Raw genomic sequence first — 25,590 nt, forward strand, 5'->3', positions numbered from 1 at the left:
CACGGTGCGATTTCGTCTCAACTGACACTTAAACATCAGACGATGATAGCAGAGTTTTGCATGTCTCACTTGAGGACGCAGTGAATGTTACAGTAAACAAGCATCTTGGACGCACAAACTCAAGTATGGAACGGCAGTGCACTGAAAGAACCTCTCAGTTTTGCCTTGCTATACTAAACAACATTCTTGCAGTAAAAACTGAAGAAAAAAAATTTGCATCACGGGCATTTGGGATTTGAGTCATACGTTTTGTAGTGGTATGGATCCTGATGGGCCCATCTGTGTTTGGATAAGCTTTGGAGGCGGAACCAGTCTGGGATGTGTCTCTCCTTGCAATAGATGGGGATTCCACGCATCCTCTGGCACAGGGGGAGTCAATATCATCAGCAAAGCACGTGGCTATGTCACAGTGAACAAACACCTGTAACGTTTGTCACAAAAAGGTCTTCTCTGAAATATGTCTCCATGTTTGTAGCACAGTTCAAGTTATCCAAAAACACAAAATTCCAGGGGCGGAACCGGTGAGGCTAGTTGGGTGGGGGGGTTGTCCCACACCTTTGAAAAGATAGCTATTTTGCCCTCCCCGTTTCTACTAAGCCATAAAAGGTATGAAAAAATTGACCCCCCCACCCAAAAATCTTGAACCCATCCTTTTAGGTTCTTCCCCCTTCCACTTTCAAAACCATTCATAAATGATAAAAGCAGAGAGAGTTCACTGGATCCCTGTAAGTTAAGCGCTAAGTCGCATAAAAGTTTACCGAGCCATGGAGATTGTTTCCGATGAAGGCGAAAGCCTCAATGGAGAACCTCTTCAGCATGCTATTGCTGAGTTCGTGGAATTGGACTGTGTCATCAACCTTGCATCTGAAATTTCATGTCAACAAGTCTCTCTTAGTTTTTGTCCAATCAAACCAATGTGTATGCCTTTCAAGTAAGTTAAAGCAGAAAGACAAAAAATCTGCTTTTTTAATACTACCCTAACTGGCTACATGAGATGAAAAAGCCATGAAGAGAGTAGATAAAAATCAACTCTTGTAATGCATTTATTCTGTACCGCAATAATGCATGAAAAAAAATTGGAGATGAAATTAATAACCTTTTTTTTGGAACATGTGTAAGTATTAAACTGATCAGCTACACCTTCAGTAAAATATTTAGTATCAAATGAGCGCAATTACAGTCGTACTTTCAAGAAGATCTCAATTTTTAAAAAATAAAGTGATTAGTCTTCTGCAATGGCTCCAAAACTGTATCTTAATACATAGCAGTCCTTTTCTTTTACCCTGAATCAATGAAAACATAAGATGTTGGGTCTCTTGGGTTGGCTGTCGGGGTGGCTCTGCATGACTGTAGGAATATTGACATGTCATCATTGGACATGACCTTGGCTTCGAAGTACAGCCGTTGTTTCTGGTACACGTCGATGGGATAGTCCCTGGGCCTGTACTTATTCCCGAAGCTTGAGTCGTGAAACATCCGAAGCTGGAAGTTGAAAGTCCCATAGCCCGTCTCATAGTAGACGATGGTGGTGATGTTGGGATCAAACTGGGCGTGTGTGACCTTTGCCCCTGTCAGTCGGCAGGTCACGTGGACCTCAATGTTGTTGTCTCTGGTGATGGGGGAGCTGGGGCTTTCCGGTTGAGGGGGAATGTGGACAATGTTCTCAACAACCTGCACATTGCTGCTCTCGGACTGAAAAATAAAAACAAGATATTACCTGTGACCAATTACCATTTTGTCAGTGGAGAAAAACAAGGAAGGGGAGCTAGGTGTCCTTAACAATGCCACCCTGAAGTTTGAAAGGTTTTGTCATCAATATTGCATTTTTCGAGATATTTTTTCAACATGTTTCCTAATGAATAATCTTGATGGGGAAAATGTCATGCATAATTTGAAAGTCTGTGTCACTCCAAATTGGCAGAAAAGCTGAGATAATGTAACACATTCGATTGAAGACGTCTTCTATAGACTTTAATAAATTGCTGTGTGTCACCAAACGACCGAGTCTGCTGGGTTTCATGTACCAGGCTTTGGTATTTTTAACTTACTGAAATTTCTTCCCACTCAACTTACTTCAACGGCAGTGCCACACATGTCGTGAGTTGCCCCAAGGATGTAGTGGGTTTCGTTGAATTCCTCCCCAGTGCACGACGGATCGTTCAGGTGCATCCCAGCTGGGTCGACAAGAGAGCTGACGGTGGCCAGCCAGGCCTTGGAGACATAGATCAACATGAAACTGGAGAAACACTCCGGCACGGCTGTAGAGACTCGTCTGATCTCTTCGGGGGAAAACCTGGTGGCTGGGAGGTTGTGATCAGCTGTGAAGACAAGAAGAATTCAGACAGATTTCCAAACTGGATTAACAATGAATCCATCACCATATTTCCAAACAAGGCTTTCATTACGATGTGTTTTGACATAGTACTGGATTTGTTTATTCTACAAACCGTGATAGCTTATAATCCCAAATGTACCTGAGTATTTTTGGTATCAATAACAATTAGTTACTTGATCTATCTGGATTAAATGTCAGCAATACATATATTTGCTGAAACTTCACGGAATATCCTTAATCGTGTACTGTATTTGTCAAAAAATGCTACAATAGAGAGAATATTTATGTTGGAAGAATTCCCGACAGCGATTTGGGAGCCTTCAAAATCTTACGCTTAATCAACAAACAGTGGTAAGATGAAGCACTAAACTGCAACTTCACAGGGGCCAAAACAGTGCCAAATAAAAACTGTGCACATTACGCAAGAAGGTAAAAGTCAGAAGAAGAACAGGCACAAGAAGAAACATGACAGCGACGTTCACTTACGCCCAGTCACAAAGTGCCATTCGTGAGCAGCAGAGTTAGACTTGCATTCCGTGTCGCTACGAACAGCGCCCTCATGCACCCGCAAGACATACACGGTATCTCCTTCAAGGATGATTCCCGGGGTGTTGAAGACCACCGAGTCTTCGGTGGGGAACTGGACATTCAGATTGGACTCTGCGGCTAAGTTGACTGTGTAGACCGTCTCATCGGTGTCATTTCTGATGAAGGAAACAATGGCACCCGCCTCGGTGGTGTGTTGCATTATCTGAAATGATGACAACATCACTCTGGAAATGATACTACCAACAACGAGGACAACGTAACCAGTAACCAGGATGAAGAAAAGGTCAATGACATTGTAATTATTATGATGAAATAATAATTATGTTAACTATACATCCTTGATTAGATTGATTGTAACAGCAACAAAAAAGGTGACAATATTCATCATGGGGTATGAAGTTGACAGTGGTGGTCATGATACTGATAATTTGACCATGACAACAGCGGAAACAATAATGAAATCATCACGATTGCAATATTGATCATGGTGATATAAACCATGGCTACTGTTCACTACTCTCACCGACAGCGACGGTGACTTTCATGATTGTTGATTCTAATAATAATAATGATGATGAAAATCTCAACATTTAAAAAGTTGCTAACCAGAATGAAGATGACAGTGACAAAGATGAATGATAATAATCAATACGTATTACCTCATCCATATCAAACTTGGTCCTTCAAATACCCCCAAAACAAATTGCTTAAAAGCATTCAATTAGAAGAAAACAAAACCAACATCCGTGTCTTCCTGCTGGTGAAAGCGTCTTACCGTCGAATTAAAATGAATTTCCCATTCCTGATTGGATACATCTACAGTCTGCCCTGGCTGTGGACGGGATACCTCCGGGACTGGGTGGACAACAGGGGCTGCATGTCCAAAAGGAAATGTTCATTGCACTTATGTTATTATTTCCAAGCACACTGTGTTGCTATTTGAATGACTTACGAAAGGAAAAACGAGCCACCTGGCAAACAGGACATAATGGCTCTAGCATTAGTGGCATCATATACATCGGAACAGTTTGCATGGTCCCAAATTTCAGTGGGCTTATTGTAAATCTATGGTACATGGCTGAAGAAACTGACTTTGGCAACAGTACAGGTCCAACACATTTTTTTTATCCCTCCTTTGGAGTATAATCTTTCTTTTAACCTTCGCCAACATACCAAGTGTGTATTTTTTCAACTTAAGCTATCTCTCTGATGTATGAAATGTCAAAACTGTTATCAAAAGAAAGATTTAACAGCAGAATCGAGTTTGGAAGTTACCTCCAACAAAAACTGTCACACAAACTTGGTCGGATGCAAATCTGAAGGGAGAAAGTAGAATTCACAAAAAATAAAATGACACTGCAAATACCAATCCTCACAGCAGCATTTGAAAAAAGTTTGAAAAAAAGTTTTATGCTTAACTGAAACGTAACACTCATGAATTATCGGTATGACGCAGGAGATATTAAAGGCATTATCAAGGTAAAGAACTGTGTCCATATTCTTATACATGAAGAGTAAATTGGTCGGCCACAGATGGCGTATGCCACGAAACGTACTCCTTGTTATTTTTCCGATCGAATGCGGCAAAACAGATCTGATGTGGTCCAGCTTGGTTGTCTTGGGGGACCCAGCTCAGTTCAACGTAAAACAGTGCAGGGTTCCCAGGATGGGAAGTCAGAGGTGACACTGTCATCCCCAAAGGTAAACCGAAGGTGGAAATTCCCGAGATTCTGGGGAGGAATATGTTTGAGGAAAATTCCATTAGTTTTCAGACTACTGTTAATGTATCAAATACCGTTCAAACATGCTTGTAGGCTTATAAATGAGGATGGTAAATGGGAAATAGAATACAATCAAATTCTTAAATTTGGGGGAGGGGATGTACGACAACTTCTACTTGGGATTTTTTCTTAATAATTCTCAAAAACTAACGGCAAATTTTTGAATGGTTTATTTATTTTAACTGTATTCCTCGCCGCCAGGGGCAGAATTGTGAATACAATTTACATGTACATTAAAACAAATAAATATACAATAATATGTACAATTACAAAAGAAAAGGGTATTAAAAAGCTAAAAGCCTTAAATTTCTTAAATTTTTAAATGTAAAAATGGGGGTTGAGAATTCTCTACCCATTGCCTACCCTCTCCCCTGCCCTCTGCCACCAACCCTCCCCACCGTGACAAACCTCTTGCAGGACTTTAACCCCTTCCTAAACAGGAATGCAACCATCCTGACATATGGCTCAGTATGAGTGCAATTTCCATCAATTCCAGTCAAGTATGCTGAAACCCTCAAATAAACAAATACGCGCTTTCCTGCACATTCTGCTGTTGAATGTTGACACAAGACATCCGTTTGTCGCCTGCATGGATAGGCTTAACCCTAACCCACCTCAATCCTTCACCTGTTGGAGGACTGAGGAGGTTAGGGTTAATATTCTCCAATTCCTCTGAATCAGCACTCTCCTCTTTGTGTTATGTTTATCACTAAAATTCTGGACCGAATTTTAATTCAGAGATCCATTTTCTCCTTGTCCTGGCATTGTGACGATTATGACAATTACTGTGCTTGCCTCGATGAGAAAGTGTAAACCTTTGCCATTACAATACATGCAGGTTTATATGATAGCTGTGTTTATGTCATCGCATGTCAGCACAGTTACAACAATACAGACAATGGTGCAGCTGCTCTGATAAACTGTCTTTTAAAAACCATGAAAAGTCTGCAGAAAGAAAGACATTACTCCATTTCATAACCATATAGTCACACTAGTCCAAGTTTACTTTTAACTTTGAAGGATCCTGCAATGTCAGTCATAAATGATTTTAACCCAGGCCCAATGTCACAGTGCTGCTTAATAGCAGTTCTTGTGATAACCCTCAGTCTATTTCCTGGAGACTGTTGCGAGCAGTAAGTGGCATAGAAGCAAGTTTAACTCTGGAGAAGAAGTTGCTTAAATCACTGACATTAATCTCCGTTAGCACCTCCATCATATGAAAAGTGGTCAGGCAGCAACATGATTTTTTGCTGTGGCAAGCACAATATTTTTGCCAACTGGTAATTAAGCAGTGTTATGACACTGAGCCCGGCTGATTTGTCAAACTGAAAGTCGGCCTAATGCAGTAAGGTCTGCTACACCGACTTACGTGTACCCTGCATCTTCGCTGCTTGCGGCTAGCTTGATTATCTTCTGCTGGCCCACCGCTGCGGGCAGACAGGCTCCATTCTCTGGGGTAGGATGCTGGAAGCGGGGCTGGTGACAGTTGTCATCAGTTGCTGTCACATTGATCAAGAAATGCAGAGGCACCTATGGCAGGCAGCAATGACACTCTTTAACTGTGACGTCAATTGATAAAGACACTCCTAACCCACTTCTGACTTAAACTAATAGATAGGACAAAAATATGGAGATTTAATAGGAAAGATGAATGAATATATTCCCTTGAGTTTCATCTGCCATCAACCAATTTCTAATAGAGGCAGTATATTATGAGTTTAGTTCAGTGTTTCCATGATAATGGGTGAAACCTTACAACAAAAGCTTCAATAGAAATACCAGAATCAGGTAATTGGCTGTAGGTTCGTGGGCCTTGAAGAGGCAAATTTGAAGGTTGTGAGAGTTTCAGGAATAAGAGCAGGTATGAACAAGTTGAAAATCTGACATCTGACAGTAAAGATTGTCAACAAAAATAGTGGACATAATTTCAAATTCTTGGATGTAAACAGCAGTAAACTGTGAATCTACTTTTAGCCAGCCTCCAAAACAACAATTTAGTATGAAGTGTTCTTGTTCAATCCTTTCTGAAGTATTTTCAAAGGGTCTAACAGTAACAACCCCCCTCCTGGCAAAGGTACAGCCTGAATTGTCTTACCCTACTGAGCGGCCTGCGACTTCTTCTTCTGTTGAAGTCTTCAATCATGATGGTGACGGCATACCATCCCGTAGATTGGGAGGAACCGTCATAGATCAGCACACACTCATCCTGCAACACGTTATGAAATAAACCACAGCAAATATTTGGAGGAACAAGATTCACTCATTTTTGTAACATTTCATGCATTCTAAACTCCAGCATAAAGCAGAATAAAAAGGGTCAAAAAGCAATTAAAGAACAAATATCAAACCAATTTTGCAGTTGAAATTTTCAATTTAATGGCATTGCCCCAGAAGTTTGGAAATGACCTTCAACTTGTTCTGTGCAATCAGTTGACGTGTCCAACTCAACATATAAACCTAGCTGACAATTAATCAAAAGTGTGGTGTTTCCAGAAAGAGGCCTTGCTAACTAGGAACTGCATGTACTGAATTAATGTTAATATTTATTCATACAAGGTTACATCTTGAACGGCTGAAGCTGAGGTCAGTGTACATGTATCCTCTCCCAAAATGTGATCCAAAATTGCCGCTTTTTAATATCCATCAGTTTGCACATATATTGGAAAAAGTTATAAACACCGGACAATGTCCTATTAAGAGCATTTCCCAGAATATCTTTCCAAGGCCCTTTACTGCTGTTATCAAAATCCTGTTTCACTGTCTCAAGGAAGGAAAGAACAGTCAAGAATCAAACTATACCCCAGAGTTTTGCAAGTCGGCGTTAGCAAGTGGACCGCACACTTTAAAGCACTCCCGGTTTGATTCAACCGGGAAGCGACATCGCACCACATCACCATCAGGGTCGCTCACTAGAGGAAAGAGACACAAAAAGCAATGGTCAGTTTGAAAGAATCTTGGATGTGTTAGCTCAACAGGGCATAATTTTCCTGTTACTGCATCGCAGTTTGCGAATGCATGCATAGCAAAATGCTATGCAATATGAATATTGCATAGCAATCATTGCTATACAAAAATCCGTCAAAATTATGCCCTGCTCAAGTAACCAGTCATACAAAAAAAAATAGTTTAATATTGGAATTGGGGTGGTGTAAAGGAAAGGAACTGGATTTGAGGTGGAACTCCCAGGGAGGGGTGTTGAGAGGGGTAAAGAAAGTTCCTAACATGGGCGCTGGCAGGATTTTTTCCAGCTGTACAAGACTGTCTCTGTGGTGACAAAAATATCATCAGCAGCAAACTGATAAACCATTAATGGTGGTGGGGATTCAATTCTGAGGTATTTTCAAGCAAATTGGTATTTTTATCCACTCTCCTCCCCTTTTGTTTCTCTTACCTTCTTCTTTATTATTTTTAATTTCAATTCTTTTCACCTTGTTATATGGTTCTGATACTCTTTAGAATGCTTGTATTTTGCTTATAATGTAAAAAAATTTAATTGTGAATATATTTAAAGCAAAGGCAATTTTGTTGGATTTTTCTACAGAAATCTTACAAGAAGTTTAAGAGCATTCCAAGTCCAGGCCGTACAAAACATCTAGGCTTAAACTGTTGATATTTAAATTATTTGATATTGAGTGCAATAGTAAAAATTCTTGACGTGGTAAATAGAATTTTACACTCCATAAGACAAGAATGGATCATTTCATTTCATTATATGAAAATTGTCTTTTCATTTCACAGTATAAAACGATCATTAATTAGTTGTTTCATGCACTGTAGCGGCAGACCCATAGTGGGAGTCATACCCCCCCCGCTTTGACACCTAACAGAAGTTGATAAAGAAATAAAACAACGGGAAAAAAAGACAATGACATGCTTCACTTATGCATCCACCTGCCCTCAACAATCTGACGTTAAAATCTGTAGGGCCTGACCCCCCTGGAAATATTCCCAATCCACCCCCTACAACGCCAAAGAAATGTGACCTTATCCCACAAAATGAATCTTAAGGTGATTTTTTTCTGTAACTTGGTTTTAGTTTGCATTACTCATCAAACAGCAAACTGAGATCTTTGTTTTGACGTATCACACAGATTGTCATCCTGATGTAAATGGAATGTGGGTGAAAAACTATGAAGGTTCCTGGTAATTTATTGTACTGCGTGCAAGATTCTTTTAAACTTACGCACTTGGCTCTGGCGACTTGTAACTCATTTTGTGAGCGTGGGCCACAAACAATGTGCCTGCGGAATACATCCTGAAGTTACACCCCAAAATACCTGGAATGCGAATGACATGGCTGCAGCTTTGCTGAACGAGCTGCACTGGTACGACAGCGGCAACGGGCGAGGAATTGATCAGGCCCCCTCGATTACCACGAGGCGTCAGGTTCACGGTGGCATTCAACAGGTAGTGTCTCGGCACAGGGTAATTTTCTAGGTTCACCCAGCAACAACTGTGGAAACTATAGAAAAAGAAAACCATCGTCACTATAGGTCTAGTTCTCTTGAGCTACCCTCACACGAGGTTTTGAGACTTTTGTGAATTCAGCAAATCGGAGTAGCGGAACTTTGTAAATTAGACCAAGTTGAAAAAAAAAAAAGATGCCAAGGGAGCGTCTTAAAAAGTTTGAAACATTCCTGTTCCTTGGACTGTTCCCACTGGAACACTGGTGTTCCATCGGAACGTGCCCGCAATCTGGGCACGTTCCAGACCATTCCAGGCAGAATACCATTGGGAACGCATGTTCCCAGTGAAATGGTCCTGCAATTACTACATTCGCAATTGAGAAGAAATATTTCTGGCATTTATTTTCTAGACCCTGTATCTGAAGCACGGTAGCTGGAGTGCAGCATTTTGCGATTTACTCTTCATGAAGGTTAAACTTCTCTCCTGTTTTTCTTTTCCATATTCACCATGACACACCTTACCATGCAATGAATTTAGCGTACATCTGCACACCGGTAATTTTATTGTGTTAATGTTAACGTCTGTACTCGCATGGTACTCGCGAGTGTTTTGTTCATAGTCGGGCGTGCGTGGTAGAGGGATTTATCATCGCAATGTTTCCACGCATAAGTACTCCATCATATCAGAAACAATTTGGAAACCTAACCTGTAATTGGAAGGGTGCGGGGTGAAGTCTTCAAATATCGCCAAAAAGGTTGAACGACACGACTAAGGCAATTAACCTCGACGTTGGTATTGCAGCCTATAGCCCAGTGATACACGCACAGGCCTATACTCTGCATGCAGTCAGCACGTGGTGATTTTCACTTTTGTATCTCAGTCAAAAACAAACTTTCCATCATCGGAAAATTAACAAATTTTTGCCATATCTCATTTCCATCTTCAGTTTACTTCCAATTCTCATTCAAAATTAGGCCTATCATAAAAGCAAAGTAGTTCACCTAGTACTACGCTCGTTTTATTGCAGCCCCCGTTGCTGGACATTGCATTGGCAAAACTTTGTACATGGGCGATATGAATTTAGCTACCCCAATGACGACGGTTTGACGGGATGGAACGCGTGTTCGGGTCGGATCGTCCAAGTATCTTTGATCGTTCTCACAAAGGAACATAGCGTTCCTGTGGAACGTCGCGTTCCCAACTGAACGGCCGCCCGTTCCGGAATGAGAACACGGCGTTCCAACGGGAATGATCCGACCGTTCCGAATTATGCAATCAGACGTATGAAGCCAAACCACGGTTCACAACCATGCTCAATGCATGACATTTAGATGCTCAACCAACCATAAAAACTTCACGTGTGAAATTAGGCTCCTATAACATTCGGGCTTTATTTGCCTCCCTGCCCACAATTCCAAGCCGTGATTCGAACCCACACCCCATGCTTCACAAACCATTCATTATGCCGTAACCGTTTGACTACCGCAATTCACACAAATTGATGGTGTTTTTACTGTTGATTTAACGATGAACGGCTTCATACGTATGGTTGCATATATATCTCGAATTATGAGACGCTCCCGAAGTTTAACAAAGTCGCCGCGAGGCCATCTTCCCTGGGAAAAAAAAGCATAAAACTAACGACAGAGAAAAACAAAAATTTCTCAGCTCTCTGCAAAGAAAATCAGCGTGATTTTGCAAGAATACAGTTACTTCTTTGTAGGAAATTCAACTGAGCTGGTTGTAATGCAGAAATCAAGACTATCCAGTCCGTAAGTGTGACTACATTCAGAGGATATCTGTAAAGGTACTTTCCATATATTTCAGGGTGCGTTGCGTACACGAAACGTTCGTGCGTTTCACATAACACAAGTGTGCGTTGCATATCCGTCAACATCGTCCAGCCTCTACGGAGCGATTTTGACAGATACGCAACACTTGATGCATATGTCGACGCGCCTGTACCAACAGCCATGTGCTGAGAATTTTTCCTGTTTTTCTTTCTATTCTGAATTTTTTCAGGTGATTTAGCTCAAAAGTGTTAGTCTTCGGCACGACACTACTTTCCTATGGTGTACTATTTACGACAAACATTTCTCTCTCTCTTTAGCCTCCATCCAGGCGACGCAACTACACGACGCGACGGCACGACGGCTCCCTTGCGTCGTGCCGTCGGGTCTAACCGTCGCCTTCTTGCCATTACGTTTGTACACACACGACGCGTCGCATCGTGCTGTTTCAGGTATTTTCCATGTTTCATTTTTTTCGCGCCTAAACGTCGCCCCTCCCGTCGCCCGTCGCGTTGTACCGTCGTGCGTCGCGTCGTACGTCGTGTCGTGCATTGCGTCGCCTGAAGCACGACGCAACGCACAACACGACGCACGACGCGACGCGTCGTGTGCTGTCGCCCTTTGCTTCATAGTGTTTATAGAGGGCGCTTTTACTGTTTTCTTTCATTTCTGTCCCCCGTGCTTGCAAAGTATATGCTATTTACTCTTTGGTGTTGATGTGTTCTTGTTTTTATCTCATCCATTCCTCGATTAGGATTAATTTCTGTCATGTTTTATTAAGAAAAAGAAAAAAGAGCAAGAAGAAAATCGGCATATGTAGGAACTGCTCTCTCATAATATGTGGAAGCCCAGAATTCGTCACTCTTTAAACCCAGCCAATGATTTCTTTTGAATACCGTCAATGAATTTCCCTTTTGTGGTAGATTTGTAATCTTATAGATACCGGTATTTCTCCGCTGTCCATCCCGATAATTTCTAAGTAGTACTCCCAATTCCCCAGACAATTTGTCTACAATTGTATGACCGCAAGTTTGACCACGGGTTTAGGAAGTTACCTCCAAGCCTGCTCGATAATACCCTCAGAATATTCCGTCTTAGTCTTCCTTCAGGCCAGTCTTCCTCGTTACCTTCATCAGCACCACACTTTCAATGATATTAGCCCATGTTTCTGAATAAAACATTATGCAGACGCTATTATCATTGCGGCCGTGTCTTTTTTCAACTCTGTTTGGCCACACACATGTATAATTCCTCCTCTGTTATTATGATTGATGTATTGTATCTTAGAAGAAATTTAGAAATATTGTAGAAATCGAAAGATTAGGGACCAGACAATAATTTTATTTGTGTTTCAGCAATCTCAAGGATGTTGGTTAGCATGTTATTGGGCCCTGAACAGTGCCGATTTTACACTGTTTTCAATGGGGCTTGATTTAGTGGACTGTACCCTACTATTCAAGTACTGGGGGCGGAAATGAAAGAAAACAGTAAAGGCGCCCTCTATAAACACTACGAAACAAAGGGCGACAGCACACGACGCGTCGCGTCGTGCGTCGTGTCGTGCGTCGCGTCGTGTTTCAGGTGACGTAATAGGCGACGCAATGCACGACACGACGTACGACGCGACGCACGACGGTACGACGGGAGGGGCGACGTTTAGGCGGGAAAAAATGAAACATGGAAAATACCCGAGACAGCACGACGCGACGGGCGACGGCACGACGCGACGCACGACGCGACGCGTCGTGTGTGTACAAACGTAATGGCAAAAAGGCGAAGGTTCGACCCGACGGCACGACGCAAGGGAGCCGTAGTGCCGTCGCGTCGTGTAGTTGCGTTGCCTGGAGTGAGGCTAAAGAGAGAGAGAGAAATGTTTGTCGTAAATAGTACACCATACTTTCCAAAAATGTAACAAGTGGCGTCATTAATATCGTTGGAGTAAAATAAGTAAAATGACTTTTCGGTTGAAGTGTGCGGCGAAGTCTGTCGTTATCCCTCAAAATGTTTAGATGTAGCGTCACCGGTCAGAGGCTTTCGGTTGGTGACACCTCCACTGACAAATCATTTCAATCTCACGTGAAATGTACCATTGATCTTTACATACTTATTCCATGCAGCTCACCATTCAACTGAACAGCGCACAGTTGTCATGCCCAATCGCCTCGTTTTTGTATTCACAAATACCACTTCTCCAGTTTTTAAACATTTTTTTAATGCCAATATCGGTCCGAAAGTGAATACCTGATGTCAAACACGTCGGCTCCGTCAGGGGCGGCGATTATTTGTGAGCCCTGACCAGCAGCATAATCTCCAGCTTCGTTGTAATCGGTGCAAATGTAGGTCATGTCGTCGATACAGGTCTGGTCTCCGCAGTTCAGCGACTTGCCTATTCTCAAGGGCTGCTGTGCCGCCACAGAATTCGGTGTGCAGACGTCGAACCGCGGTTCACTGTAGTTCTTCTTCCAAGCCACCCAGTAATTCACCTGGATCTGATGTGTGTAAATCATAACAATTTTGTAGAGGGAAGACATACAGGTGAAAAGTAATGAGACCTCATTTCAAAAAACGAAGTATTTCGAAAATTTTAAATGATGGAATTAATGAAATAAAAAACAGTTTTCAAGATGTATTTTTGCGTTGGGGAGATGTTAATTTATATAACGGGTTTTACCCTTACCCAACATATATATTAATAAACACTGTATGCTCAGTGCTTGTCCGAGAGCTTGCAAAAAAAGTCACAAGCTTACTCGGGTGGGACTCGAACCCACGACCTCCTGCTTACTAGTGCAGACGTCTTAACCACTCGACCACCGAGCTTGCCGGGGTCGGTTGGCCGGTCCGAGTCAGGTGAGGCAGCGGGTACCGCGAACTATTTTCAAGATGTATTTTTGCGTTGGGGAAATAATTTATAAACTGTAAAAAACAGTTGCAAGGCCGCCCTGCTTTCCCCCATTTTCTATAGTTTTAATGACATCTTTGTCTTGTTTTCAGCTACAGTTTTTAATCACTTTAAAGACAGGTATTTTTCCCCAGGGGAGTATTCTGGTTTCGTCTCTCTTTGGGCGCCCAATTTTCATCAATGTTAACTACGCCATCCAAAAAAATACCGTCACGACTAGAATCGTCAATATTTAATGTACGCCATCAATCATTACCCTCACCCATGGCGTTGGCTATACTTTCACTCATGAATGAGAAATCCCCAACCAGTCAGGGTATGATCTGGCATACATGGATGGGATGCACTTATTACATGTATGTACTCCGCACGGTGCAAAATTATTTGTGACATTAATGATCAAAATCACCAACACTGGTGCTTGAAGAAATGAATTAACTCCAGCCTAAAGACCTTGGGTTGCGGGGGGGGTCCACATATTCGAAAGCTCCAGATTACAGGGGCTGGGACTGCGCAGTCGCACCCCGAGAATGCTACATTTCAATCTGTCTGATCCAGGCCTAAGGAGTAAGTAACACACTGACTAGCTTGACTTGATTCTCAAGGGTATAAGCTCAATTATTGGTGTCACTGACATAGCAAGGAAGTGAAAACATTGTTTGAAGGTAATTGTCACTTGCTGAGCTACATTATGAGTGCCAGCACGGGTAATGCCCAACCCGGATCTTCAAGGCTAAGTGACCTGCGAACTCTCAGGTGTTACTTGGAATTGTTTTTGAATTTGATTTGGTGAGGCCGAAAACAATTCCAAAGCTTCCAAAACACACACATACGATAAAGCCGCGGGAGGTGATGACGTCCTTAACATCTTGACAGCTGACACTGTGACTCCTGAAAATTGCTGCGCGACGGTGAAAAATCACTGGACTAGGTTTATTAGGTTTCTAAACGGGTTAATCTGATTTCATGGGAACAAATTGCAACAAAATTGGGTCTCACTGTTCCTGGCGACCCTAGTTAAGAAGTGTTGACAACCCAGGGGGTCTTGTTGTTTTCCCGATGCAAAGAAAAAATACCGAGAAAATACAATCCAAATTCGCGGAACTGTTTTTAAAGACTTTAGTTATTAAACATAAAGCGGAACGTTGACCTTGAGAAGACTTACATTAATTTAAAAGTGATCGCGCAAAATCAATCTGGCATTTTGAAAAGTATATACACGACTCAGTTTAAACGGAGACTAAACATTTCGACAAAACGATGAAACTCACTTCAACTTATGAACCTTATACAGTTTGGATGGTAAGCTCAACTTATTAACCTACTTAGGCCTGCCTACCTACTTGCCAATTACACTTCGGTCTGCTTCACCTTTTGACTTATTCAAACAAATACTCAAAACGTATCCATTTGATCAGTATTTCAATGCTTGATGTATCGATTGGAGTGTTTTTCTGTGCAAGCTTTTGGGTTTTATTGGTTTTAAATCAATGCTGTAGATGGAATGTGCAGTGGTTTGTAATTACATGTGATGAATTTTAATATTTATATATAATGTTTCATTGTAAAAAGGGTGGAATTGTAGTTTCAATTTTTTTTATAAGTACTTGATTTTTATTAAGCTTGTTGTAATTATGTAAACCGCTTTGAGATGTTTTATATGAAAGGCGGTATATAAGTATTTCTTCGTCTTCTTCTTATTATTATTACCTACCGATGTATCACTAAAGAGTGTATCACTCCAAGAGTGAAAACCACTCTAACAAGAGTGAATACCACTCTAAAGGAGCGGAAAGTACTCATAAAGGATAATTCTTTTTTCGAATCGTCTCTTATACGGCTCCTTGGAAGAGTGGAATTTTGATTCGTTGGAGTGGTTTTCACTATTTATGAAGGGTTATCACCCATATAGTTTTCACTAGTTGAGAGATTTTTGTAAGATACTCACTTTTTTTGAGAACTGATTTTTTTCCTTTTTCTTTCACGTTTGACAATTCAAACGAAGCTGGTCACAATTTGTAAAAATTGCAGGATTAAGACTTGGACGACAGTGAAGAAGAGGGTTGGAAAATAAGAAATGAAGGGGAAAATTGGTTTCTGTGCACAACAGTGCATGGGTATACATTTCCAACTGAAAACTTAAACAATTATTGTACATGAATTAGTTACTCAGCTATCAACTAAGAAAGCTGTTAAATTTGGTCAAAGGGGATTTGTATTTTACGTCCAGTGTGCGGTCAAAAAAGTCTGCCGCGCCAAGTCAACACCCTTCGTATAGTTCCAGGGTAAAAGTAATGCAGTATGTTACACAAACCCATCTGGGTAGTGAAAAATGACTTTCAATGTTACACAGGACCTGCTACTTATAATGTTGCCCTTAAGTAAAGTATGCTTATTTTACACTTCCTTATACTTAAACAGAAAAGCTGGCAGAAATATAGAATATGAGATTTCGTTACCGGTACTTTTCATTTGTCTTCTAATATCACCCATGATAAAATTTCGTTAATCAAGGCTATCACTTGACTCTTGTGTAAAAAAGAAATGCATACGCAGAAAACTGTCGTGAAGTAATGCTTTCGATTTTTAAAGTTCTGAAACTTACCGATTTGGGCTCGATGGGAAGGGACTTCCACGTGAGAATTCCTCCCCGGAAATGAAAGGCTGATACTTGATACAACGCTACCAAGAACGCAAGGCTACATGCAAGAGCCGGGATGGAAAACCCCATGTTTCCCTCCTTGTCAGCCAAAGATTTTGCAATAAGTGTCAGATTCAGATAGATTGGATAAGATTTTCGAGATACAGGCACTTCTTACAAAAGTTAGGTGGGAAAGGCGCAAGTAACGTTTCTAGAGAACTGAGACAGAATATTCCAGTTCGCACTTTTTATACCTTTTACCACTTTTTTCGTCATAGAGACAGAAATGATGCCACAAAAGGAACTACAAGTCTGTCTGAATCAAGACTATACCATTCGGTCACAGCTGTGGAACAAAGTAGAAATCGGAACGGAGAGCTGTTGCTCTGCGCGTGCATTAACGACACTTCTGCTGTGAAACACCCCCTCCTTTCGAATAGGAGTGGCCTGGACGCTTCAGCCAATAGGTGAGCCAATAAAGTTTCCGAGTTCACGGACGAGTCATACTGAGAGACCCCGTGGTAACCTCAGCTCTGTGAAATTAAGGTAAGTGTCCTTGCCTGCCCTATTGGTCACACGTCAAAAAAATTAGACCATAATTCGTTGAGTAAGGACAAGCACGTGGATATTTTGTGTGACGTGACAAGTGTTGAAAGTGAAGGACGTGACACCTCGAGCCTGTTTGTTTCACAAGCATCTGTATCCTTACGCTCGTTTGTACCATCCAGTAGATGAGTTTTGGTGTCTGTAAACCAACGACGGGTCACTGGTCGTGGTCCAGATCCATGAGAAACAAACACTGCCTTGCACCGAGTTAAACGCTGAGGGCGGCAGGCCCCATGAGAAAGCTGTTTGATGTGAGATTTTTTAAAACCAGGCTTATCCACATAAGCACCCGAACTGAAACTACCACGACTAAGGAACTACTCTATTCGTAATATATTGATTTGAAAGACTGCTTGGGAGAAATGATGTGTTTTTGGACACGGTATTGAAAATGATGTAGTGTCCCTTCCCCACCCCCTTATTAGAAAATTGTGTCGAAATTCCGGGAATCATTAGGGTCAAGAAAAGAGCCCATGGAGTCAATGCTAAATGGCCGAACTTATATTTGTATTTACAGATATATATTTACGTGGGAAAAGTATCTTTAATACTCTTTTTTCTATTTGTCAATTTTCACCCAATGAATACCAGCCTTTCAACGCATGTCACGTGAAACTTTCTCTTCTATGTCTTTACGTTCACGTCAACATTTGTCAACCAAGACAAGATATTCACACCCTGAAGAATGGCTTAACATCAATGGTAACACTTGTCACCTGTACAGCCCTTTTATTAGTCACTTGCTCACTGCATATTTGAGGAAAGCTGGTAGGTTTTAAGGTATACTCTCTCGCCATACGGTTACCCTCCCATCCATAAAAATCTGCCGTATCTAAACGACAGGGCTCACTATCTGTCTCCTTGAACAGCGTACACTAAAGAAGGGCCGGATACTTTCTAATTCATGGAGGTGCTGATGTCTACGTATATTTTACATTTCGTATTTAAGAATTATTTTTTTCCATTCTGGTATTAAAATATAAATGATTCAAATGTTTACAACATAAATCGATATATCTTTAACAGACTTCCAGACGTCCTTTCTTCTCATTTAATTTGAATATTTCAGAATATAAAACTTATACATATCATAGAATGAGCAAAGTTATGCATCGCCAGCTTAATGGTGGAGGATAACAAGTGTATATTTTACTCATGCAAATGTTCTAATCCAAGTGAAGGTGGTTAAATCATGGTATTTTTCTTGAACATTTTGTACAATGAAAAAACCCTTCAATTTTAATCATTAGAAAATCAGCCCCAGCGCTCACGTAAATATGGATAGTCTGTGGTTTCAGACTCAACTTTCCAAAAAACCCTTCCCCAAACTTTGGCGTTATAAAAGGAATTAAAATTTCTTATATTTTTGTAAACGTTTCTACCATCTCTCCAAATTAAATTAGTGGAATTTACCACATCAAGTCAGTCAGACGCTATCGGTAGTCTTTGTTCCAGCCACATCCTGCTTCATACATTGGACACCGATTAGAATTAGTAGTAAGAATATGACACCGCCGAGCAATGCGATTTCAACAACGTCCGCGTTGACGCCCATGAATGAATTTCCACCTGGGGTGGCTGAAAGAGAAGTAACCAGACAAAAATAATGAGAATAAGGCTTCAAGTATGCTATAAAATAATAAACACTATGGTTTTAAAATATGTTCATTAAAAACAATTATGGATCAATGGAACAACAAATGAAATTTTCCAGAGAAGTGACAGAATTGACTTTGTGGAAACTTTGGATAAACCGTCTAATTAGTGAACCTGATGTTGCAATAAGAGCCAATTAAAAGTACCTACCAGAATCATGATCCGGGTTTAACCGTCTGGTTGCTATGTGTTCTGTTTGCTGTGGCGTCTGGTCGGCGACGTCACGTCGAGACCTGCGCACTAAACTGTTGTCAATGCCGTCATCGATGACGTCAATTTGTTCATCGCAGTTTACCTCACATTGAGAATCGCCTGCTGGGGAACACTTGCTCATTTTGCAGTGCACATAAACCTGCATTGAGAATGACCAATAATTTGAAAATTGGAATTGAAAGGTAAGTTCAATTGTTATTTAAATGTCGGATCAAATAATAATGTCAGAGATTTGAATAAACCTTCCACTGAAATTCGAAAGTAAACTTTCTGAACGGAAAAGACCAGCTTACCGGGCCGTGAATATGTTCACCAAGGAAAGCAAAGGAATGAACCGAGAATCGCTTTCTGTCGCTTGAAGGTGACGGAAGGAATTGCACGGTGTCGTCTTTGGCACATCTACATAATTATAAACAAAAGAGGGGCATAACACTTTCTGTACGATATTCACCGGTGAAGTGTGAATATAAAGATCACTGTAACATTTCTGCGCATTAGAAAGGCCGGTAAATCCTGCCTTTATCCCGTGTTGCCCCTGTCTCCTGCTTTATCTTTTCCACAGCCAGTCCAATTCATTCTTATTTATCTTGTTATTATTTTCTAAAAGCATTGAAATCTGAAATGAAAAGGACATCGTAGTTCTTACCCATTCTTGATAAAGGCATAACGTTTGACGTCAAACGGGTTGGTTGTGGGCGTAGCCCAACAGCTATCAATCATGACGTCACCTTCACACTGTTCTTCTGGATCGCAGTTTATGCGGGCCTCAAAATATACCGGCTGGTCCAGCTGAACGATTTGGGGGTAGCTGTATCGACTTGTGGGCGTGGTGTAGTAGATATCTTCGAACATGGTGAACGAGAAGTCAAAGTTCCCGAAGCCTTCTTCGTAATAAACGATCGTGGTGACGTTGGGATCGAAGGCTAGGTAGCCGACAGCGTCTCGAAGGAGGCGGCACGACATGTGTATCTCGATGAAATGATCTCGCGTGATCTCGCTTTCTGGTGTGTACGGTTGAGGCGGGATGAAGACCGAGTTCTCGAAGGACACGAGACCAGCCTCACTGGCTTCCTATTGGCAAATATAAACACTGAATGAAAATTTGAAAATCCCTTCCACTGTAAAGAAGTCGGTGAGCTTGACTGCCATTTAATCATTTAAAATTTCTTGTCATGAATTGCACGACTATATGATACGTTTGGAAGGAACGACATATTTCATTTTAACTATCAAATGACCAATGAGCACTGACCTTTCACTGTTTATAAATTAGAAAAAAATCCATCAGGTATTATGGGAAAGACCATGATTTGAAATGGGACTGATGTTGTTTTTCTCATCCTCAAACTCACCTGCATCGATGTTTGGCACATATTATATGAGGTTCCAATGACGTAATGAGTGACGTTATATTCTCTGCCGGTGCATGTGGGGTCGTTGAGATACATGGTGGAGGGATCAATATTCCCAACCAGCGCCTTAGAGACAAACACCTGCATGAAGTTACTTCGGCAGTCTGCCGAGCTGGGATGCTGACGAACTACTGCGGTCTCCTCGATCTCGCCGGGGAGTTTGCGACCTTTGTAAATGGAACAGTCAACTTTTAGATACTTTTGGGAGAACAAAATTCACTATTGTCAATTGTTGCAAAATGGAGTACCTTACCTGTAGAAACGGATAAAAACCTATTTTACTGTTCAGCTGACGTAACTACATAACCTTTTCCGACTTATTCGATTACTGCATTATTTAAATTGAAGGAATTATAGTACGCATTTTTAGTCACGCAATGATGACTAAGGTAATTTATGAGAAGGCAAGCGAAAGGCAAGAGAAAGTATTTCACTTAAAATGGGCCTCGACGTAATACGAAACTGACTGAAAACTGACCAATTTTGCAGACAATTATCAATATTTGGAATCAACAAAATGTCTCACCGATCCAAGTGAAGCTCCATTCATCAACAGAGGACGCTGACCCACACCTCTCAGTTGGTTTCACTGCCTGTGCCTCAACGCGCAACCGATAGGTGCTTCCGGACTGAAGCACAACATCCAACGGAAGGGAGAATGTCAGACTGTTTCCCTCGAAGGTGACGTCAGTTTCAGATGAAGTGTCTATAGTGAAAATGACCTCGTCTTCGGCGTCCAGGATGGAAATATAGGCTGGTTTGTCCGGTCTTGATACCTTTTTTATATATGACACAGGAAACACAACGCAAGCTTTACTCTTTTGTAAAAGAAGATGCAATGGAATTTTGAACAAACCACTTTAAACCGTTAATAGAACTTTTAACAACTTAGAACGAACCGTATGGATTTCTGTTGATTTCATTTAATGAAGAAATGGGTATAACCCACCTGCCTGTTGAACTGCACTGCGAATTCCCTTTCGGCAGTTTCCGACCCCTCGGCGGGCATGGACAGTGACTTCATCACATACAAAGGCTCATAGACTTCAGGATCTGAAATTTCCAGAATAACAAGGTTTTTGATGGATTTGTAATCATTGTTGATTATATAGTACACATACTGTGGAAAATATTAAATGAAATCAATGTCACCATGGGCTTTTTGTTGCACCTTGTGATTCTTGGAGATTATGGCATGAAAATCATTATATAGAAATGGCAGTGATAAAAACTTGTAAGAAATAACGTAAAAATGATCAAAACATATTTAATCCATTTGATATTGATTTGTTTAGTTTTAAGAATCACTGAATAAAAGGAGAGGTGAATTTTCCTACAGAATGGATAACGTACGCCTTTTTCAGTAACTGCGGTTGGTTTTAATATTCCAATTCTTCATTCCAATATTTCATTAATTCACGAAAACAAGTCAAATCATCCTACCGACAACATTGATGTAAATACAAGCCATGTCACTGTAGAAACGTCCCTCCTCTTCCGCTTTATAGCATATCACGTGACGTCCAATCTGACCAATTGAAGGCGTCCAGGACAACATGACGTAAAAGTCTGTCTCGGATCCCTCCACTCTGGTAACGGGGGAGACGGTAATGCCTACGGGTTTTATTGTATCGATGCTGACAATCCTGCAGGAGGTAAGAAAATTCGAGACGCTTCATGAAAAATTATATCCCGTAGGTTTTTCTTAACTTGTCAGTGATAGAAGGGCTGTAAATCTTCATAAATGTTTCGATTTGTTGCCAGTTTTCTTGCATTTCAGACTCTTTGTTACTCGTCTTTCAGTTTATTGACATAATTATGACTCCCGGGATAGGGCAAGGTTGAATTTTTTTTAAGTTGCTATTTCTTTTGCACGAATTAATTTGTTCGTTCCCATGAGCTAATGATTCGTGTGCACAAATAAATGCAGTAATTCGTGGGAGGGAACGAATTAGTAATTCGTGGGAACCACAAAGCATAATAGCAATATAACACAATAGCATCATAAAAAATCCCCGGCCTTTCCCGGGCATCATATTGACATCCAGACTTTTTGCAATTTTGTAAAGGTAAAAAAGAGATTGTCAGAAATTTCTGACTGAGAAATTAATGCTGTGAAATGATTCCAACAATAAAACAAACATAAGATATAATGTTTAGAACTATATAGACAGGCAACATTCATTTTGTGGAAAAGTGCAGTTGATTGTATGTTATCATAATTCAAATTTACATTGAATACGGAACTGGGAATAGACATGGAACATTGATGTGATATTGAAGCCTTTACCGTAGGTTTACCTCACGCCAACGATGTCCATTGAAACTTGAGTAAGTTTCGGAAACATCTCTCCAAAGATATGGACCCTTTTTGACTCACCGAAAGTTAGGCGAGGAGCTGCGAGCGGTGATTGGTCTCTGCATAAGGCGGCCCGCAGGGATCGTCACGCAGGCCCCGTGCACATCCAGCATAACCGGCTTACGGCAAGTGCCGCTACGAGGCTCCACCGACACCAAGAACTGCAGGGGGATCTTACTGAGGGGCGTGGTCAAGTCAGAAGGGGCGAAGTCTTCGATCATGACCGACATAGCGTACCTGCCCTTGGGGTTCTTGGGGTGGAAGATCAACTTACACGTGTCCTGGAGATACAAATTTGTACAATAATCCAATTAATCCTATCCAGTGCAATTCATTTCCTACAATGATAAAAGATTGAATTGGACTTGTTGATTTGCACGATGGACACGAACAAATAGTAGAAGCTTTGATATGACTCCATGAAATTAATATCCATTTTGGGTCGTGTGGGTCTGGTTCTCTCAAACTTACACAACTTAAAGAAGATTTTACATGGTAGCCTATTACCGCAAACAATCCATACTTTAATAATAAGATGGAAAATGGCTATAACAGTGCCCAGACAGCAGAAATATCAAACGTTCACACCAATATGCCGGTAATTTCCCCAAGCGATTTTACATCAAAAACTGTCGTTTTTGCTCATCTGACAAAGTTTCATTTCCATTCCGAGCAACCCACCAACCTGCTCCAGCTCTGCTCCCGGTTTCCTTCTCCTGGCGTCCACATACAAGGGCCCACACGCGTCGCCATCTTGGTTATTGCATTCGTTTTTGTCTGGGTCAGTCCAGCGACATTTGACAACGTCAGCGTCGTTATCCCAAGCTGTGAAAAATAATGCAGGCTATTAGAAACACTGACGATTCATGAAACAACACCCGACAGAACTGTGGTATCCCCCTTAAGGGTGTAGAAACAAAACGCATTTTCACATAACTCCACAAAAGATGATTCCAGACGATCTGGTGTAGGTTTTATTTTTGGAGGGGACTTTTGGATTTCTGAAGGAGATTGATTTTTCTAACATATATAAAAATGTTGAAATTATTGAGAAAATGGATCCGAAACTAAAAAGAGACTGGACATTTTGTTAATTAGGACGATAAGCTTTCCTGTTCACACAGACTGCACTGAAAAAAATACACAGACACGAACGCGAACTTTGGGTTGTTAACAATAGGCATAATAATACACTCCAGACTATTTATGTGTAATAACTCAAGTTTTCTTCGAGAAAGGAAATGGCGAAATTCACCTGGGATATACAAGGCACTCCGGCACCCTTTGTTGATCTTAAACACCGGGATAGAAGCAGCCATCGGTGGGTTATTGACGGCGCCGTTGTCGGGTCGCGGAGCGATATCAACGGTTGAGGCTAGATTCCAGCCCCGCCCTTGGCTGACCTTTTGCCCGTTGTTCTTGACTTCTGTCAGCCAGCAACATTCCTCGTAACTAATGACCGAAAACAGACCAGAAACTAACATCTTAAAATGCCTTTCGTTTTCTCCAATGTGCAGGAAAAGGTGAGCATGAGATCGGAATAGAATTACATTGTTTGAACTGTCTCAACCCCCCTGAAAAACAAAACAAAAAAAACAGAACCACAACATGTAAAATGTTACCTTGGACATTATTATTATAATCATATGAATAATTTTCAAGTTTCCCGCACTCTTTATGTAATCAGTATTCAAAACCGCTTTCATTTTAGATAACTCGGTGAATCGACTCACTTGAACTCGACGCTGGTCTGTCCTGGCCTCATGGTATGGGTGAAGGTGTAACTGCCTATGCTCCAGTTGTCCACTTCGTCGTACGCTGTACAGACGTACCTCGCCCAAGACACTTTCTCATCGTCAACCCGGAACGACCCTTCAGTGCTCAGCACTTCTCTCGTCTGGATCGCCGTTTCTGTGCACGGCTCGTGCAGATAGCCGTTGGTATAGCTGTGCTTGAAGTTGAGTTGGACTGTCACATCTACCTGTGAGAAGGTAGGAGTGACTGCATTTTAAATTTCGTTCCATGATCGTTTCATAGCGCAAAACCCTCCCAAGCTCAGCAATTTTTAGTAGTGATGCTCTTATTCGCATCAGCCTCATTTACAAAGTTTGTCTGTGGAGATAAATTAGCCAAATGCTCCCCAAAACTTACATTCTGAGGATGCAGTGGGTCAGCTCTCCACGTAACCGTTCCTCCTTCATAGTGGCCCTGTGAAGCCCAACTCGCGCCGATCAAGCCGATGATCAAAAGTTGTAGGCACTTCATGCTTGCCATTTCACCGAGTAATTGGCTACCAGTGGCAATATAGCCTGCACTAACACATTCACACCACGCTGCGGATGTGTATGGTGTCGGAATGACCAATATTATCGATCGCTTCCTATTTATGCTTTTCTGAAAAACTACTTGAAGGAAGAATAATTTCATGATGGGAAGTCGGTATTCCGGTCGCGGGGGCATGCGTCCTTCATGCCTGTCCACAGGGTACACATTACACCCAATGTCATCTCAATGACTGAAACGCAGTCATGATGACACCGTAAGTGTTCATGGAAAATGACGAACATTACTGAGAACACCTACGGTGTCTCTACTGTCGGAACACGTTTGTAGGAGTGTGACGATATCAGTGAAAGTTATACATACAGCCAAGGCTAACATGTAGTTTCATGTCTGTCTGAAATCCGATTCAAGACTGTTCGTCACAAGTGAATTGGTCAGACGTTTGGCTAGGCCCACATTGCGCAATTTGATTATGTTTGAGTGATCACTTAACTTACAAGGATTGAAACATCGTAAAGGCCGAGTTCAAAATTCGCAGCTCATTAAACCACTCTGACTTGTGACGTCACCCGTTTCAGTAAAGTGTCGAATCAAGGAATCTCTACTTTTTCGTCATTTCTCCTTAACTTCTTTTCTCAAGCAGCAAACCCTTTGAA

The 25,590-nt window shown here is 41.3% G+C and overlaps 2 protein-coding genes across 3 annotated transcripts in view; both read right to left on the reverse strand.

The window, feature by feature from the left end:
- LOC110991064 (uncharacterized) overlaps positions 1-16,639 on the reverse strand; it is a 19,056-nt gene extending 2,417 nt beyond the window's left edge. Inside the window, exons 1-14 of one of the 2 annotated variants that reach the window (XM_022256175.2) lie at positions 16,370-16,639; positions 13,104-13,351; positions 8,943-9,127; positions 7,465-7,574; positions 6,761-6,871; positions 6,041-6,195; positions 4,441-4,614; positions 4,160-4,200; positions 3,660-3,757; positions 2,822-3,086; positions 2,074-2,318; positions 1,283-1,692; positions 759-864; positions 247-421 (exon numbers count right to left, since the gene is read on the reverse strand). In XM_022256175.2, coding sequence (XP_022111867.2) covers positions 247-421; positions 759-864; positions 1,283-1,692; positions 2,074-2,318; positions 2,822-3,086; positions 3,660-3,757; positions 4,160-4,200; positions 4,441-4,614; positions 6,041-6,195; positions 6,761-6,871; positions 7,465-7,574; positions 8,943-9,127; positions 13,104-13,351; positions 16,370-16,495 — 2,449 coding nt within the window. In that variant the 5' untranslated portion in view covers positions 16,496-16,639. Of the gene's footprint in view, positions 1-246; positions 422-758; positions 865-1,282; positions 1,693-2,073; positions 2,319-2,821; positions 3,087-3,659; positions 3,758-4,159; positions 4,201-4,440; positions 4,615-6,034; positions 6,196-6,760; positions 6,872-7,464; positions 7,575-8,942; positions 9,128-13,103; positions 13,352-16,369 lie in introns of both variants that reach the window. The other variant, XM_022256174.2, reaches the window with a different exon arrangement.
- A 1,062-nt stretch (positions 16,640-17,701) lies between these two features.
- On the reverse strand, positions 17,702-25,219 carry LOC110989228 (uncharacterized). Its single transcript, XM_022253464.2, has 13 exons — positions 24,803-25,219; positions 24,385-24,632; positions 23,907-24,103; positions 23,337-23,476; positions 22,673-22,932; positions 21,736-21,938; positions 21,242-21,345; positions 20,819-21,068; positions 20,233-20,459; positions 19,527-19,951; positions 19,174-19,279; positions 18,818-19,019; positions 17,702-18,589 (listed from the first exon to the last, which is right to left on the reverse strand). The coding sequence occupies exons 1-13, from the start codon at positions 25,109-25,111 to the stop codon at positions 18,438-18,440; spliced, it is 2,823 nt and encodes a 940-aa protein (XP_022109156.2). The 5' UTR covers positions 25,112-25,219; the 3' UTR covers positions 17,702-18,437.
- Between the last annotated feature and the right edge of the window lie 371 nt (positions 25,220-25,590).

Source organism: Acanthaster planci, linkage group LG03 (genome assembly GCF_054643075.1).
Source record: "Acanthaster planci isolate LZ-2023a linkage group LG03, COTS_SCS, whole genome shotgun sequence".
NCBI lineage: Eukaryota > Metazoa > Echinodermata > Asteroidea > Valvatida > Acanthasteridae > Acanthaster > Acanthaster planci.